This window comes from Emys orbicularis, chromosome 9 (assembly GCF_028017835.1).
Source record: "Emys orbicularis isolate rEmyOrb1 chromosome 9, rEmyOrb1.hap1, whole genome shotgun sequence".
NCBI classification, from domain to species: Eukaryota; Metazoa; Chordata; order Testudines; family Emydidae; genus Emys; species Emys orbicularis.
In genome coordinates, this window is record NC_088691.1 from 82,480,031 (window position 1) to 82,497,058 (window position 17,028).

The 17,028-nt window shown below is 45.5% G+C and overlaps 1 protein-coding gene across 3 annotated transcripts in view; it reads left to right on the plus strand.

The window, feature by feature from the left end:
• Positions 1–3,287: 3,287 nt before the first annotated feature.
• KCNAB1 (potassium voltage-gated channel subfamily A regulatory beta subunit 1) overlaps positions 3,288–17,028 on the plus strand; it is a 246,092-nt gene continuing 232,351 nt past the window's right edge. For 2 of the 3 annotated variants that reach the window (XM_065410541.1, XM_065410545.1), the window contains exon 1: positions 3,288–3,562. In XM_065410541.1, the coding sequence (XP_065266613.1) occupies positions 3,288–3,562 (275 nt within the window). Of the gene's footprint in view, positions 3,563–14,295; positions 14,538–17,028 lie in introns of those variants that run through there. The other variant, XM_065410542.1, reaches the window with a different exon arrangement.

Below are 17,028 nucleotides of genomic sequence, written 5' to 3' on the forward strand. Positions count from 1 at the left end.
TTTCCAATGAAGGAATCTAAAGAAGTTTGTAAGGTTTGAAACTGGACATCTGTAATTTGAGTATACTTATACTTTAGTTTAGAAATGTGGGGTCTGATCCAAAGCCCATGGAAGTTAGTGGAAAGTCTCTCATTGATTTCAATGGGCTCTTGCTCCGGCCTTAACCCTTATGGGGAAGTGGTGTAGGAGTTAACGACACATCCTGTAAAGGTCTATAATAGGGATAGAATACTTTTATATTTTTAAAGATGGTTTAAAAATTCTATAGAAAGGAGATCATTCTCTGTTACATTTGGGAGGGTTTTAGAGTAATTTTTATAGAATCTCTATTTAATTTTCAGGAGACTTATTAGTTTAATCATTCCTCTTTCCATAAAGGAATGGACCTGATTTATTAAACAAAATTCCAAATGTTTTTTTATTTGTGTGAAAACTGTTTGTTATGCAAATACCAGAAAAATAAAATAACAGGTAGAACAACAAGCCTCAGAAGCAATTGGTGAAGGAATTGTGGGGGAGGGACAGAAGGCGTAGGTGGGTATACTATACACTGCTACCTCAATATAACGCGACCCGATATAACACGAATTCTGATATAACACGGTAAAGCAGTGCTCCGGGGGGGCGGGGCTGCGCACTCTGGTGGATCAAAGCAAGTTCAATATAATGCGGTTTCACCTATAACGTGGTAAGATTTTTTTGGCTCCCGAGGACAGCGTTATATCGAGGTAGAGGTGTAGTTCTGTTTCTCTTTGCTGTCACTCAAAAAATAGGGGTGGGGGGAGCAAGTTTTAAGTAGGAATAATGCCCAAGCCACCCCAAAGGGGGCAGAGAAGAAGGGAAACCCTGAAGCTGCTCCCTTGTTTCACCAGCTGAGAGATAGGTTGACCATATTTCCCAAAGGGAAAATGGGACATTGTTTGGGACTAACCCGAGCCCCCTTCCCTATGTGGGCCTGGCCCCCGCGCCAGGCTGAGGCTGGTGTCGCTGCTCGCCCAAGCCATGCCTGACCCCTACCCCAGTCTTCCCTCACCCCTTGCGTAGGGCTGGCATCACCACTCACTCTCCCTCACATGTTCCTCCGCACCCCATTTTTTGACAAAAGTGGGCATTTGTCCCATTTGCTTTTGCCAACTGATCAAGTTGGCAAGAACAAACGGGACAAATGCCTCCTTTTGCCAAAAAAGTAGGGACGGCCAGGACAGGGCTTAAAGGGACTGCCCCGGACAAAACAGGATCTATGGTTACCTTACTCAGAGGTAACCTAGCACACAGTGGAGTAAGGCACAGTCCCCATCCTGATCAGTGGGCTTCAGGAAGCACAGTCCCACCCAGCATTCCTCCTGTACCCGGGTAGCTCTGACAGATCTCCAGAGTTCAGCATATAAGGGCCAGGCACAATTGGTGTTCCTTCACTCAGGGCACTCTGGAGCTGCCTTATCTGTGTGGTCTGTTAGGGCACAGGGTGCCCCATAGTGGATGGGGAGGGGTAGGATTATGGCCCTTTTCCCCAGAAACAACCTGTAGAGAGGGACTAGTGTGCATGGAAGGAGACACTCTGCACCCTAAGAAGCAGTGCAGAGCAGACCAGAATGCCTCCTTGTTCTTCCCCTGGGCAGAGAAGCTCTGTACCAACATCATTGCAGGTCTGTGTCACAAGGCCCATAAAGTAGCCGCAAATATACATGCACCCAAAGAATACTCACTCATGCAAGTAGACCTCTTCAAGGCAGATGAATTACTTGCCTGAGTAAGCCCTAATCTTGTAAGAAAAGGTTGTGGGACCCAACATATGAATGGAGACTACAAAAGTTACAAACAGGTTATAGAATATTAAACCTGAAAGATGGGGACTACTCAGCGGTAACTGTAAAACTGTATCATGAAAGCTTATCAGCCCATATAGAAAACTCACTTGATCATGATGAAAAAATAATCTGCTTCTTGTCAAGACTGTCTAGGGACAGTGAATAGAATTTTAAATGCCCCCTCTACAGAAACAGGATCTAAGCGAACTTGAAACTTCCAAGAAATGTCCTGACCCAAAGACAGGCTGTCCACATTAGGGAACTCTATCAAATAATTCCCAGTGGTACTACCGCTGATTCAATTTTATCAGCTGTTTGCACTAGTGGCAACCCTAGTCTATACAAGACTGGACTGGCTACCAGTGTAGTTAACCTCTGTCAGTTAAAGCTTCAGGTATTCGCCTTAAAAATGAATAACATGATATGGTCCAATGTGGGGATTAGTTCTAGAGCTGGAGACTTTTCATCCTTCAAACCCAATGAACAACTGGATGATTTGTCCAAAATGTTTATTTTTTCCCTGGGATATTTTCATGGGTTCCAAATATCACTCTCACAGCTGATCTGTGCAATAAGCAGACTGCATTCAAATCTCTCTACCATCTTTTATATCCTAATAGTGAGAAGGAAATGGATCCAGCTTTGGGATCCATTCTTTTTATTTACGATATTTTTACTTGCCCTAAGGCCCAGTTGATAATCTCTGGATATCAGAATAACCATTAACAAGCATAACCTTCTATCATCATGTCCAGAGGTATTAAATTATTTTTCTCAATCTTCAGAATTCTTCTGTGGAATATGAAAAAATTGCTACAATATGAAAGAAGCCAGGGAACCAGAGGACTGATTACTTTTTTCAGTAATTTCATTCAGCAGGATTTCTCTTTATTTAAAAGGGAGTAAACGTAAAATTAAAGCCCAATCTTGTGAAAACTTATACACGCAATTAACTTTACACACTGTAATTTTCCCCATTGACTTCAGTGTGACTATTCACATTATATAAAGTTAAGCACATGTTAAATCTTTGCATAGTTGGGGTCTAAACTGCTAAAGTTGTTTTCAGCTGGATCTCAATTTCAAATACACATGATGAAAAAGCAATTCAGTGAAACATATGCAGGTGAAATTGTTTGCTTTAGTTGTAACTATACATAAAAGGTTATCCACATCAAACAAAATTGTTCTTGTAAAATGATAGTGTGTTTACCAGTGGTATTTGTTTATTATGAAACCTGGGATACTACTACTTTGTGTATTCAAGTATGTCAACAGGTAGGAAGTTTACAGATTTTCCCTATGAAAAGGTTACAGCTATTCTTTCTGGCTAAGCCCTGTAGACACATATCTAATTACAGCTTTGTGGCCAGGATAAGGTTATAGAGGGAGGAAAGTGCATGCTGAAATCAGTTTAAATGACTTGCAGACAGTGACTTAGTGCTAGGTGGTTCCTTTGCAGACAGGCAAGACACAAAAATGTTTGCAGCACGCACTGGGACAGTGGGAAGTAAAAATCTTGATGAGACAGCCAAGTTAAGGAAACACTCTGTCCTTTCTTTAGGGAGTAGAGAAAAAGCCCCAAAGAGCTCCTCTGAAAGCAGCAAGGACAATAGACTCAACACCACAGGTCAGACACAGCAAAGGGGCTGGAGACTGGCACTCATGCGAGAACTGGAGATGAACTGGTATCTGAAAATATGTAACTTATCGTATGAGCATACGATCGCGTACACCACCGGAATGCCTCACAGGTAAGAAAGCTAAACTTATTCTTCTTCAAAAGACATTTCAAATAAGTGTTTCCACCCACAGCCCCTTCCCCCCTCCCTACCCCCCCCCAAAAAAACAACAACAACAAACAAACCCATAAGGCTCTGTGTTTTGTACCTGGTTGGTTGTTAGACCATTTTCTAACCACTTTACAGTGGGGCTGGTGGCAGGGGGGTACTGTTACATGCAAACTACAAAAGTGACAATTATAGGCAATTGATTATTAGTCACTTGAATGTCACAAAGTTGCTGAATCCTCAGACTTGTATCTCATCAGCTATCTTGTCAATGTGACCGATTTCAATTGAGTTTAGTGCACAATATACTGCGAATGTGCAAGGATTATGGAGGCGAACTGAGAATATTGAATGAAAGCAATTGCAAACCCTTGTTGTGAGTTTTCCCTAAATTGTGAGGGAGTGTATGAATGCCAGCTTGAAAGCAAACCACTTCTGGGAAAGAAGAGAACATTTTCATTTTATTCAGTAAATTGCTTCTAATCTAAGCCCTTGTAAAATCTCAAAGCATAGGGGAGCCTGATTTTCATTAATTCTAAATGTAAAGGGGCCTCACCAGTGCAAATAAGACCCAGGCTTAGTTTTATGGGTCTCTAATATTGAATCTCTGAGTCTTAATTAGGTAGGGCTTTTATATAAATTGGTTATTAATGTTTCAGCCCAGCTGTCAGAAAATGATACAATCAGTAGGCTAGGTTCTGCCACCCCTATCCATATTGAGTGGGATCTTACTTGATAACCCTACTTACTTCAGTAGGTGGCAGAAGGAAAGAATTTAACAAGCATTTTTATCTAGTCCATCTCTGAATCCATGACTGTTGGAGTGTCGGGTGTGTGTGGTGTTTTGCCCTGCCCAGCTCTAATACGTTTAGCAGACAACCAGGCTTCTAACCCCATTGCCAGGCAAAATCATCCTAAATCTCAAAGCGAAGTGTCTAAAGTGACTGACGTGAACGTGAGATCTTTCCACAGACACTAGAATCAGTAAGATTTCATCGGGAGGAAAAAAGGTTGAAAATAGAAAGTAGCTAAAAGGAAAATGTGTGCAAGTTAGTACAGAAATGAGAGGTTTTGCATACACTATTGCTAAGAAATTAGTAGCCGACCACATCCAATAAGGAAAATGTTATTCCAGTGGCTAAATTTAGTTGTCAAATAAATGTGGTGTGAAAAACACGTTAAACCAGATTGATTACTTATGTGAAACTCATGGTCAAGCTACCTAAACACTGAATGTTGTGTTAACAGAACACTATGAAGGATGCAATTATTTGCAGCGCTTGAGTTGCTAATGTTAATGTAGTAAAGTCTTTACATATACTTCTAAAAATACAATAGTCTCATATTTTAAAACTCATGAAGAACCAGTAGTAATATTTACTTACCACTGGAGTAAAGCTGCATGCAGGATGCAACGTTAAGGAAAATACAATCAAGCCCTTCAGGATGTGGTAACCAGGGAACAGAAGATCTTTTTGAGGTGTTAAGGACATGTTTGGATGAAGGGAGGCATGGCTGAGCAAGGATGAGTTTATCAGAATTAAGCTGCAGGAAAGTGTGTAGACAAAATCATAAGTTTTACACTATAGTGACAAAACCCAGAAGATGGAGATATTTGGGGCCAAAAGAGTTGAAAACCAAGGGAAGTGTTTTCTTTTGGCAACCTATTGAGCATGCTTGTGTATTAAAAATGTATAATGCAGCTTGAAAATATTTAAACTACATTGGCGTTGATTGCTAGTGATTCCCAGTGAGTCAAAGCAAGGAACACTCACTTGAGTTGAGGCCAAGATGTATTACTTGTATTTGCATTTCCAGCCCACCAAAAATGTGGGTTTAGACCAGGGGTTGGCAACCTTTGGCCCGCCGCCCGCCAGGGTAAGCGCCCTGGTGGACCGGGCCGGTTTGTTTACCTGCCGCGTCCGCAGGTTTGGCCGATTGCGGCTCCCACTGGCCGTGGTTTGCTGCTCCAGGCCAATGGGGGCTGCGGGAAGCGGCGGCCAGCACATCCCTCGGCCCGCGCCACTTCCCGCAGCCCCCATTGGCCTGGAGCAGCAAACCAAACCTACGGACGCGGCAGGTAAACAAACTGGCCTGGCCCGCCACGGCACTTACCCTGGCGAGCCGTGTGCCAAAGGTTGCCGATCCCTGGTTTAGACCAAAGAGTTTTGTTTGAGTCCTTGTAGAGGTAGGGTCTGATAGTGAAAGATCAGATGTAGAACCATGTTTGTCTCGCCCAGGGACGCTCCGATGTAGTGTTTTGGTTTGGTCAATGCAGAGAGACATGCCAATGGTAAAACTCTAATTTGGGTCCGGTTTTGGATTCTGAATCTCCCTTCCCCCAAAGTCTGGTAGTGTCTGGATGTGGGGTTTGGTTCTAACCCAGGTGTCTTCTTTATAGAAGCAATTTCTTTGTAAACTGGATATGAACTGGACTTCCAAATTTTCAGCCTCCTTTTCTTTAAACTGAACTCTGAAAGCTATCCAATATACAGCTCCATGATAAGTCTCTGCTATTTCTAGCTAGGATAACCAGTTACATTATGCTGTTACACTGCATTGCCATGAAAATATTTGTATATTTTTTATGTTACCTGAGTGGTAGTAAAAATAAGGCCGATTGGTAAATGATATATTTAGAAACAATGCCAGTGACTTCCCTAGATCATGATCATTTTAACTGCTGTGAAATCTAATTTCAGAGAATACAAAAGGATCAGATTGGCACATGGATGTAACTTGTTGGAAACAATCTCCAATGCCAGTGTTAATAACCTGTTCCCTGAAGCTCCATGTGTTTTAGTATGCCTTTCAGAGAGCAGTAAACAGAACTTACTGTTACTTGAATCTGAACCAGTTTTTATATGCAGATCTTATAAGGTCCTAAACTATTTTTAGAAGATAACATAGAATTGACTGAATCTGAATATAAGACATTGATGAACCATTACAGCAACTGGTGCTGACAAGGTCATCTGAATTCCTTAGGTCTTTGGTCACCCACAGTTTGCAGAGCCAGAATAATTGGAGTCATCCAAATTTCCATGCAAAAATCACCCTCTGTGGCATTGAATTACAATCTTTTCAAATATGTTCTCTTCTGAGATCAGTCTGTTTATCTGCTTTGAAGGATTTGAGGATTAGCTGAATCCATGGCACATTAATCTTTTGATGATCTAATCATACTCTGTACTAGTGATTGAAAGAGAGTTGTAACAAAGGGCTGCAGAACTGTGATTCTGTGAGATGACAAAGTAAAGGTATTCCTTCTTGCATTATATTGATTCATGCTCATTGAGCTGTTTGTTTGGCTTGGGTGGCTAATCTGGGATCTCTTAATTCTCTTGATATAATAATTCAGGTGCTCTATAAATATAAAATATCTTAAACACATTACAAATTACATACTGTGGGTACCATTAAAAAGCTAACATTTATCTATCTTTGGCACACAGTGGGGTCTGAAATACCAACAATTCTCTAGCTTTAAGACTAGAGAATTATCTGCTGATTCGTTTGACAAGTGTTGATTTTTTGGGGGAGTGTGTATGGGGGGGTTTAAAGGCAACTCGTGTGTGTATGTGTGTGTGTATATACCTCCTCTGAAACACTGTCTAGACTCTAGGCTAAAGGGTGAAGGAAGGCAGTAAGACTGACAATTGATGCATTGCATGCAGGGCCGGCTGTAGGCACCAGCGCTCCAAGCATGTGCTTGGGGCGGCACTTTCCAAAGGGGCAGCACTCCGGCTCCTTATTTTTTTTTTTTTTGCTTGGGGCGCAAAAAGCCGGGAGGCGGCCCTGAGTGGAGGTGAGCTGTGGCGGTGGGGGGCGCGGGGAGGGCCGCAGGAAGTAACCTGGGGGGGGGGCAGAGGAACCACTCTCCCCCAGCTCACCTCTGCTCCCCCACCGCCTGCTCCCCCGAGCGCGCAGTCACTCCGCTTCTCCCCCCTCCCTCCCAGGCTTGCCGCGTGAATCAGCTGTTTTGCGGCAAGCCTGGGAGGGAGGGGTAAGGAGGGGAAATGTGGCACGCCCGGGGGAGGAGGCAGGGCCTGGGATTTGGGGAAGGGGTTGGAATGGGGTGGGGAAGGGGCGGAGTTGGGGTGGGGCCGGGGGGGCACAGGAAATTTTTTTTGCTTGGGGCGGCAAAAAACGTGGAGCCGTCCCTGATTGCATGCTACACAAAAATGCAGGGGAAAGGGAAATTTTGGCTAAGAATGCAGGGACAACCCCCCTAATCTTGTTAAAGCACTGTGGAATCTTTAGGGTTCATACAGAACACATGGGGCCTTGTTTTTACAGACCCAACTGTAAACCCTGCTATCTACATAGTCTACAGAAAAACTGCATCGTACTCTGCTCTTCTCCCTCAGAAGGATGAAGAGCTGAATTAATACTGACAGGATTTCAGTTTGATTCCAAAGAATCTGGGTATATCAAATCTGAGGCTTAAACCACTAAGCCAACCCCTTGGTTTACTTCCTCTGAAGGCAGAGCAACATGCCAACAGACAAGGCACTTAGAGGCATATGCAAATATTCTCCTCTGGAGCCTGTCAGTACTATTCAAAGCTCCAGGCAAAATAAGTCCCAAGAGAGCCGGCAGCTGCTGAATAGCCCACCCAGCTGCTGAGCATGCTGCTACAGCCCATTCCCAGTTCCTAGCAGGCTAGCAGCAAAAGACCACTCTCAGCTGGCATGTGCTACCACTAGACTGCCCCCCAGCCACAGCTGCACGTTAATTAACCGTCTGTCCGTGTCCAGAAAAAGAAAAGTGTTTCAATCTTAGGGAGAATTTGTATTGATTACAATTATAGAAAAGTTTTTGATTTAGGCACACTAGCTTCTAAAAATCCCAAGACGTTATTTGTGTTACAAAGGCCTAGAGACACCATTTATGATCCAGCCCCCTTTGCAGTAGGCACTGCACAAACAAAATAAGTCTCTGCCCCAAAGAACTTACATTCTAAGTAGACCAGACAGGATTGTGGGAGCTGCAGAGCTGGCAAGAAACTGGAGCTGTTGCTCCTTAACTATCTCCCAGCCCTGTGCTTGCAGAGATGGGGAGGGAGCACTGCCTGCTGCTGCACGCGCTGAGGGTCCAGGATGTCCAGTGCCATATGCAGCAGGTCTAATTGGCTGGGGGTAAGCTGACATTTCATAGTGCACATTTTCACAGGAACTTTTCTCTTCCCGCTTCTGACATTCCTGACCCTTTGGCCCCTCCCCAGTTCTGCCATTTGCATAATGGTCAAGAACCCTGAATGGACCTTTTGATAATAGGAAAAGAAATTGAGAGCCCAACACACCTGATTTATGTGAGGCTATAATGTACTCTGAGAAACCAAATTGCCTTGATGATTTGACTAAGGGTATGTCTACACGACGAGAGTAGTTCGATTTTACTTAAATCGAATATGTGGAATCGCTATTACAAAGTCGAATGTGTGTGTCCACACTAAGGACAGTAATTCGACTTTGTGAGTCCACACTAACGGGGAAAGCGTCGACATTAGAAGCGGTGCACTGTGGGCAGCTATCCCACAGTTCCCGCAGTCCCCGCTGCCCATTGGAATTCTGGGTCGAGCCGCCAATGCCTTCTGGGTAAAAAAAATGTGTCGAGGGTGCTTTTGGGTAACTGTCGTCATCCGACCGTCACTCCTGCCCTCCCTCCCTGAAAGCGCCGGCGGGAAATCAGTTCACGCACTTTTCTGGTCAGTGACAGCGCGGACGCCACAGCACTGCGAGCATGGAGCCTGCTGCGACCATCGCTGCAGTTATGGCCGTTGTCAACACCTCGCACCTTATCATCCACCTTTCCCAGAGGCAGATGCTGAGAAATCGGGCGAGGAGGCTACGGCAGCGCGGTGAGGACCTGAAGTCTGAGAGTGGCACAGACCTGTCACAAAGCACGGGATCCCGCGCCGAGGACATCATGGTGGCAATGGGTCATGTTGATGTTGTGGAACGGCGATTCTGGGCCCGGGAAACAAGCACGGACTGGTGGGACCGCATAGTGCTGCAGGTCTGGGATGAATCACAGTGGCTGCGAAACTTTCGCATGCGGAAGGGGACTTTCATGGAACTTTGTGAGTTGCTGTCCCCTGCCCTGAAGCGCAATGACACCCGGATGCGAGCAGCCATGACTGTCCAGAAGCGAGTAGCCATAGCCCTCTGGAAGCTTGCAACGCCAGACAGCTACCGGTCAGTCACGAACCACTTTGGCGTGGGCAAATCTACCGTGGGGGTTGTTGTCATGCAAGTAGCCAACGCAATCGTTGAGGTACTGCTCTCAAAGGTAGTGACCCTGGGAAACGCGCAGGTCATCATAGATGGCTTAGCCGCGATGGGATTCCCAAACTGCGGTGGGGCTATAGATGGAACTCACATCCCTATCCTGGGACCGGACCACCAGGCTAGCCAGTACATCAACCGGAAGGGCTACTTTTCAATGGTGCTGCAAGCACTGGTGGACCATAGGGGACGTTTTACAAACATCAACGTCGGATGGCCGGGCAAGGTTCATGACGCTCGTGTTTTCAGGAACTCAGGTCTGTTTAGACGGCTGCAGGAAGGTATTTACTTCCCGGACCACAAAATAACTCTTGGGGATGTGGAGATGCCTATAGTCATCCTCGGGGATCCAGCCTACCCGCTAATGCCCTGGCTCATGAAGCCCTATACTGGCGCCCTGGACACTGAAAAAGAACTCTTCAACTACCGGCTGAGCAAGTGCAGAATGGTGGTGGAGTGTGCTTTTGGACGTCTCAAGGGGAGATGGAGAAGCTTACTGACTCGCTGTGATCTCAGCGAAACCAATATCCCCATTGTTATTGCAGCTTGCTGTGTGCTCCACAATCTCTGTGAGAGCAAGGGGGAGACCTTTATGGCGGGGTGGGAGGTTGAGGCAAATAGCCTGGCTGCTGATTACGCCCAGCCAGACAGCCGGGCGATTAGAAGAGCCCAGCAGGACGCGCTGTGCATCCGGGAGGCTTTGAAAGCTGGGTTCCTGAGTGAGCAGGGTAACCTGTGACTTTTAAGTTTGTGTACAGAGAAGCTGAACCTGCCCCCGTTTCTTTACCCAGTAAATGTTCAGTATCCTCTCCAGTTACATACCCCGTTCCCCCCCTTTCAACACACGTTTAAAAATAAAATCACTTGAATTTTGTTAATGAACACTGTTTTCTTTATTACTGTTTTCGCGGGAAAGTGTTGAACCTGGGACGTAGACTGTGGTGGGGAGCGGGTGTAGTGTAGTGATGCAAATGACGCTTCTAAACTCCAGGAATGACAGGCTCCGCAGTGGTGGACTGGTTGTTTCAACGGAGCCTGCCACCCCTCCTGTTCGGGACTCTGTGTGTGTGGGGGCTATGTGACTTTGTGGCAGGGGGAGGACGGTTACAGATCCCCTGCTGTGTGGCTCTGTGATCCAGGATAAGGACCGCTGCATAAGATCAATAACTGCCCTCCCCTGCCACAAAGTCACAGAGCCCCCCCCCTCCCTCACAGAACATGAAAACCACCTCCAGGGTAACTAGTGACTGCAATGTGTGTGTGCCCTGCTGCTGAACCTGCCCCCGCCTCTGTACCCTGGTAAAGGTGACTGTCCTGTCCAATTACCAACCCCCTTCCCCCCCTTCAGACAGACTCTCCTCTAAAAGAACATGATGGAAACAGTAATTAACAGAAACGTATTTTTTATTAGCAACTACACATGAAACTGGGGGGTGAAACTTGGATGGGGGCTTGGGTGAGGCGGGAAGGAAAGGACTTGTCAAATTTTGGGGAATGAGAGCCTTCTGGTACTTGAGCAGTCTGCAGGGGTGGAGTGAGAGTTTTCACGGACTCTGCCGCCCCTCCTTCTTTGGACTTTGGGTGAGGGGGGTATGGGACTTGGTGGCGGGGGAGGGCGGTTACAGATACACTGCAGCGGGGCTCTGTCCTCCTGCCTCCGGTCCTGCAGAACATCCACAAGGCGCCGGAGCGTGTCCGTTTGCTCCCTCATTAGTCCAAGCAGCGTTTGAGTCGCTTGCTGGTCTTCCTGCCGCCACCTCTCCTCCCGTTCCATGTGTGATCGGTGCATTTGGGACAAGTTATCCCTCCACTGGGTCTGCTGGGCTGCCTGGGCTCGGGAGCAGCCCATAAGTTCCGAGAACATGTCCTCCCGTGTCCTCTTCTTCCTACGCCTAATCTGTGCTAGCCTCTGGGAGTGTGATGCCAGGCTACGTTGGGAGACAGTCGCAGCTGTGGGATGGGAAAAAGGGAGTGAATTCCTCAGAAAGATAAATTTAGTTGTGAACAAAGAACATAGTCTTTCTCTGTGAACAAGACCATGCACAGCACGTATCACATGCGCACTCAGGACAAGGTCGAATTTTCGGCCTTCGCATTCAGTGCCTGGGGTCTTGCAGTGCAGATCAGAGAAGCGGGGCAGGACACCGGAATTTGTGTAGCAGGCTGACATGGTAAGCCGTAGACTTGTGGCTGCTTAAAAGTTTAATAATAGCACTAGCCTCCTTTCACGTTCAAAGCAATGCCAGTCCCTGCTGCCAGCAATCCGGCAAGCATGAACTCTGCCCCTGTCCCACCCCCTCGCGGCTGTCCCAGGGAAAGATCCCTGTATGCTGCTCCTCTCCCGCCTCCACCGCGTGGCTGTAAACCGCCGGTTACAGTTCTGTAAAGGAGCAGGCAAGCAGTCCCAATACTAACATTCCCCTACCTAATTCAAAGCAGGTCACCATGAGCGACATCACTCTGATGAGGATTTCAGAGACGGAAAAAGAAAGGATGCTTCGGGAAAGCCTGCAAAGACCAGGGCCGTATGCCGCCATGCTCTGCAAGGCAATGATCCCGGAGTACTTGCTTGTCTCCTGGCGCGGAAATGTTTCCTACTACGGAGGACCCAATAAGGCCGCTCTCCCCAGGAACCTGATGCAAAGGCTTTCCAATTACCTCCAGGAGAGCTTCGTGGAGATGTCCCTGGAGGATTTCAGCTCTATCCCCGGACATATAGACCGGATTTTACTGTAGCTGCACTGGCAGGGACTAAACAGTAGAGCGGCTTGGGCAGAACAATCATGCTAAACCGGACATTGTTAGATTTTTTTCAGTAGTTGCACTGCCAGGGACTGAAACGTTAAGCGCCTAGGGCAAAGTAATCATGCAAAACCCATTGTTAATATTGTTAATATTCCTGTTCTGTTAAAAATAAATGTTTAGATGTTTTAAACACTTACTGAGTGATCCTTCCCCTGATCCTGTGTCCGGGTTAACGCCTGGGGATGGTTGGTAGGGGATCTCTGTAAGGGTGATGAAGAGATCCTGGCTGTCAGGGAAATCAGCGCTGTCGACTGCCTCGTCCTCCTCATCTCCTTCCTCATCTTCCCCGTCCGCTAACATGTCCGAGGAAGCGGCCGTCGACAATATCCCATCCTCAGAGTCCACGGTCAGTGGTGGGGTAGTGGTGGCGGCCGCACCTAGGATGGAATGCAGTGCCTCGTAGAAATGGGATGTCTGGGGCTGGGATCCGGAGCGTCCGTTTGCCTCTTTGGTCTTCTGGTAGCCTTGTCTCAGCTCCTTGATTTTCACGCGGCACTGCGTTGCATCCCGGCTGTATCCTCTCTCTGCCATGGCTTTAGAGATCTTCTCGTAGATCTTTGCATTCTGTCTTTTCGATCGCAGCTCGGAAAGCACGGACTCATCGCCCCACACAGCGATCAGATCCAAGACTTCCCGATCAGTCCATGCTGGGGCCCTCTTTCTATTCTGAGATTGCATGGCCATCTCTGCTGGAGAGCTCTGCATCGTTGCCAGTGCTGCTGAGCTCGCCACGATGTCCAAACAGGAAATGAGATTCAAACTGCCCAGACAGGAAAAGGAATTCAAATTTTCCCGGGGCTTTTCCTGTGTGGCTGGTCAGAACATCCGAGCTCGGACTGCTGTCCAGAGCGTCAACAGAGTGGTGCACTGTGGGATAGCTCCCGGAGCTATTAGCGTCGATTTCCATCCACACCTAGCCTAATTCGACATGGCCATGTCGAATTTAGCGCTACTCCCCTCGTTGGGGAGGAGTACAGAAGTCGAATTTAAGAGACCTGTATGTCGAACTAAATAGCTTTGTGGTGTGGACGGGTGCAGAGTTAATTCGATGTAACGGTGCTAAATTCGACATAAACTCCTAGTGTAGACCAGGCCTAAGGGACATTACAACATTCAAGTATCCTGCCCAAGGCCTTAAATAAACCCCATGAGAACTTGCATTTATCAGCCTTGTACTGAATCCAGAACAAATATTTTTTTGTCTAAATATAAGACATGGGAAAGAGTTGGCATTCTCCTCCCAGTGGCAATACACAGTCCCTTTTGAGTAGTTGACCATGAGAGGTTTCAACTGATGGGGGGGGGGGGGGGGGAAGAGAAAGGTCACTGATTCTGGCTAGGATATATCTTAGGCACCAATTAAAAGGAGCCAGTAGCAATAAGGTACGGAGTGACTGGGAGGAAAACTCTTTATAGTCCCATGGTGCTATTAGGCAGACATAACTAAGTTAAAGCTGCATCTCCTAATAGAAATATAATGGCAACAGACTAGCATTCCAAAAGAACATAGAGAAGCCAGAAAAGCAGAAACTACCAAGAATCTAAATCTCAAATGCTTCATTGGACTTTGAGAATCCTTGTGATCAGCTTTTATCTTGGAATATGCATTTGTACAGACCTTCCTGCACGGAAATCCCACCCCACAAGCCAAGTGTGCCGAAATCCATTGAAGCACCGTTGAGGGGTAAAAGGCAAAGCGCCACCCTTAAAGTCTGCCTTCCAGCAAAATGCTGGGCTGGAAGGCTAAGTGGAGCAGCAGAACTGAAACAACTAGAGAAGTTTTTGCATATGCATGGAGTGTCCTTACATGAAACTGTCAAAGCTGGGACAGGAATGATATACAGGTACTTTCATATACCCGTTGTCAGATTATTTCATAGTCAAGTACAGTAAGAAACAGCTGAAATGAGGGGAGGTCTGGCCCAATAAAACTCTTGCAGCAAAGAATGACAACAAAATGGCTATAAATAGATTATATGTACATTATACATAATGTCTTAAAGAACATATCTTTGCAGTGTTGTAGCCATGTTGATCCCAGGATGTTAGAGAGACTTGGTGGATGTGGTAATATCTTTTACTGGACCAATTCTGTTGGTGAAAGAGACAAACTTTTGAGCTATACAGAACTTTTCTGGTGTGGGAAATGTACTTAATGTCACAGCTAAATACAAATATATCCATTTATAAATGTCTTTGATAGAACATATCTATAGTTCATTTACATAGTATATGTACCTTTAAAATCTGTCTGCCTGTTCGTGTGCTCTCTCTCTTACATATACATTTGTTGTTCATTGTCTAGAGTAAATGTACTCTGCATAAGGGATCATCTAAATTCAGATCTTAAATTTCCTTGGCAAAACTAGGACAAAAGAAAAATACAATGAAAAACATGTAAGTAAAATGTTGATTCCAAGGAGTATGACACTTTACATTCTAGCCAATTGTTATTGAATGCATAATGCAGCGCCTGTCTAAAACAGACATATGTATAGAATTATGAAATTTGACTGTTTTTGTGCGCTAATTTGCAGCTTTTATTGAATTTGTTTATTGCATGCTTTTTAATGGATATATTGCAGGTGTGTACCTCACTTTAGATAGTCACTTGTTGAAGAAACACACATTACCAATTCTCTTAAAAATAGTATTTGACATTAAAAGGGAAGAGAATATTATTCCTTTTTGTCTGGATATGTTGAACTGTCCCTGAGAATTGGAGGGGGGGAGTGGGGGGAGAGGGACAGAAACTTAAGAGAGAAATTACCATAGACCACTATGTGCTCTAGTCTAGATGGTGCTACCAATCTAGACTTGGAATCAGAAACCTATCAGTTAACACTGATTTTAAACAGTACGCTTAATCTTTCTGTTGCTAGCCTTATTAATATCACAGCACCAGTGCAGACCGAGCTTTGGTTAATTATATTATCACTAGGGAACTGGGAAACAGATTGAAAGGTATATCTCACAAGTGGAGTCCAATTGAGATAATTGTCTTTTTTTGAATACACAGGGATTTATTGTGACCTGTTAATGTTGTAGTGAGTGTGTTGTCTTGCTTGCTGGTCCAATGGCGCAACCTTTTGGGTGAAAGTGGAGGGCCTGATATTGAATGCTTATTCATGTTGAGTAGTTCCTAACTCCATGAGTATAGTCCCATTGACCTCAGTAGGACTAACCAAGGAGTAAGGTACGACTCATTGTAAATGTCAGAATCAGGCCCTTAGTGTCTCATCATTCAGGTAGGGCTGATGGGGTGAGGTATGTCTTACATGACTAGCCAGGGAAGAAACATGCCTCTGTGCATTTTACAGTTCTTCATGGGCCAAATTATAAAGAGACTGTTTCCATATTTCACATAATGTGTTCTTAAACAGGTATCCTGCTTAAGGCTAACGTTTAGTCAGGGGTATTTTTTGTAAAAGTCATGGCCAGGTCATGGGCAATAAACAAAAATTCATGGCTTGTGACCTGTCCGTGACTTTATGAAAAATACCCCTGACTAAATCTTAGCTGCTCTGGGGGTGGGAGGTGGGGGGCGAAGGCTGGGGCGCCGCTGCTCGGGGAGGGGAGAGGGGTGCACCAGTCGCTGCAGCTGTGGAAGTCCATGGAGGTCCCAGAAAGTCATGAATTCTGTGACTTTCTCAAGATCAATCTTATCCTTCATCTCACATTCTCTAGTCAACACAATCAGAAGTGATGTGCTAAACTGGGACATGGAAAAACCATAGAAAAGTGATCAAAGGAGGAAAGGAAACTTGCTAATATGATTTTTGGCAACAGTATTATTCTGCGCAACTTTGCAAACACAAGCCAGAGAAAATGTGAAAAATCAAATCAACAATCTAATTGTTCACTGAAATTAATCAGTAAGGATCCTGTACCATCTTATGGCACTCCAGAATCTGCCTGGAATCCATTTGCATCTGGGAGAGACTCTAGCTAAAGTAAGCCTATATTAGCACTGGGTAAGCATGAGTGACCCAAGAACCTCTTAATGCCAGCTGGCAAGGGGGTGCAAAGGGGTTACAGGCATCTCTTTTGGGTTTGGCATGTCATTCTAGTTAACCAAAGAGTGTCATGCGGGGGTCTCAAAAGTCACACTGGTCACTGATACCATTGTGAAATGCATGTTTGGTTGTTGCTTGAGGAGTTACATTTATACCATGAACATTATGTTCTTAGTCTTTCTTGGGACTCATCACCAGCAAAGAGGGGGAAAAAAACTTTGCTGTCAGACAAATGTTTATCTAACTGGCTGTTTATAGGTAAACTAAGTATTGTATGTTTCACAAGGGGTCTCCTATCACCAGTCTAAACTGAATGTAA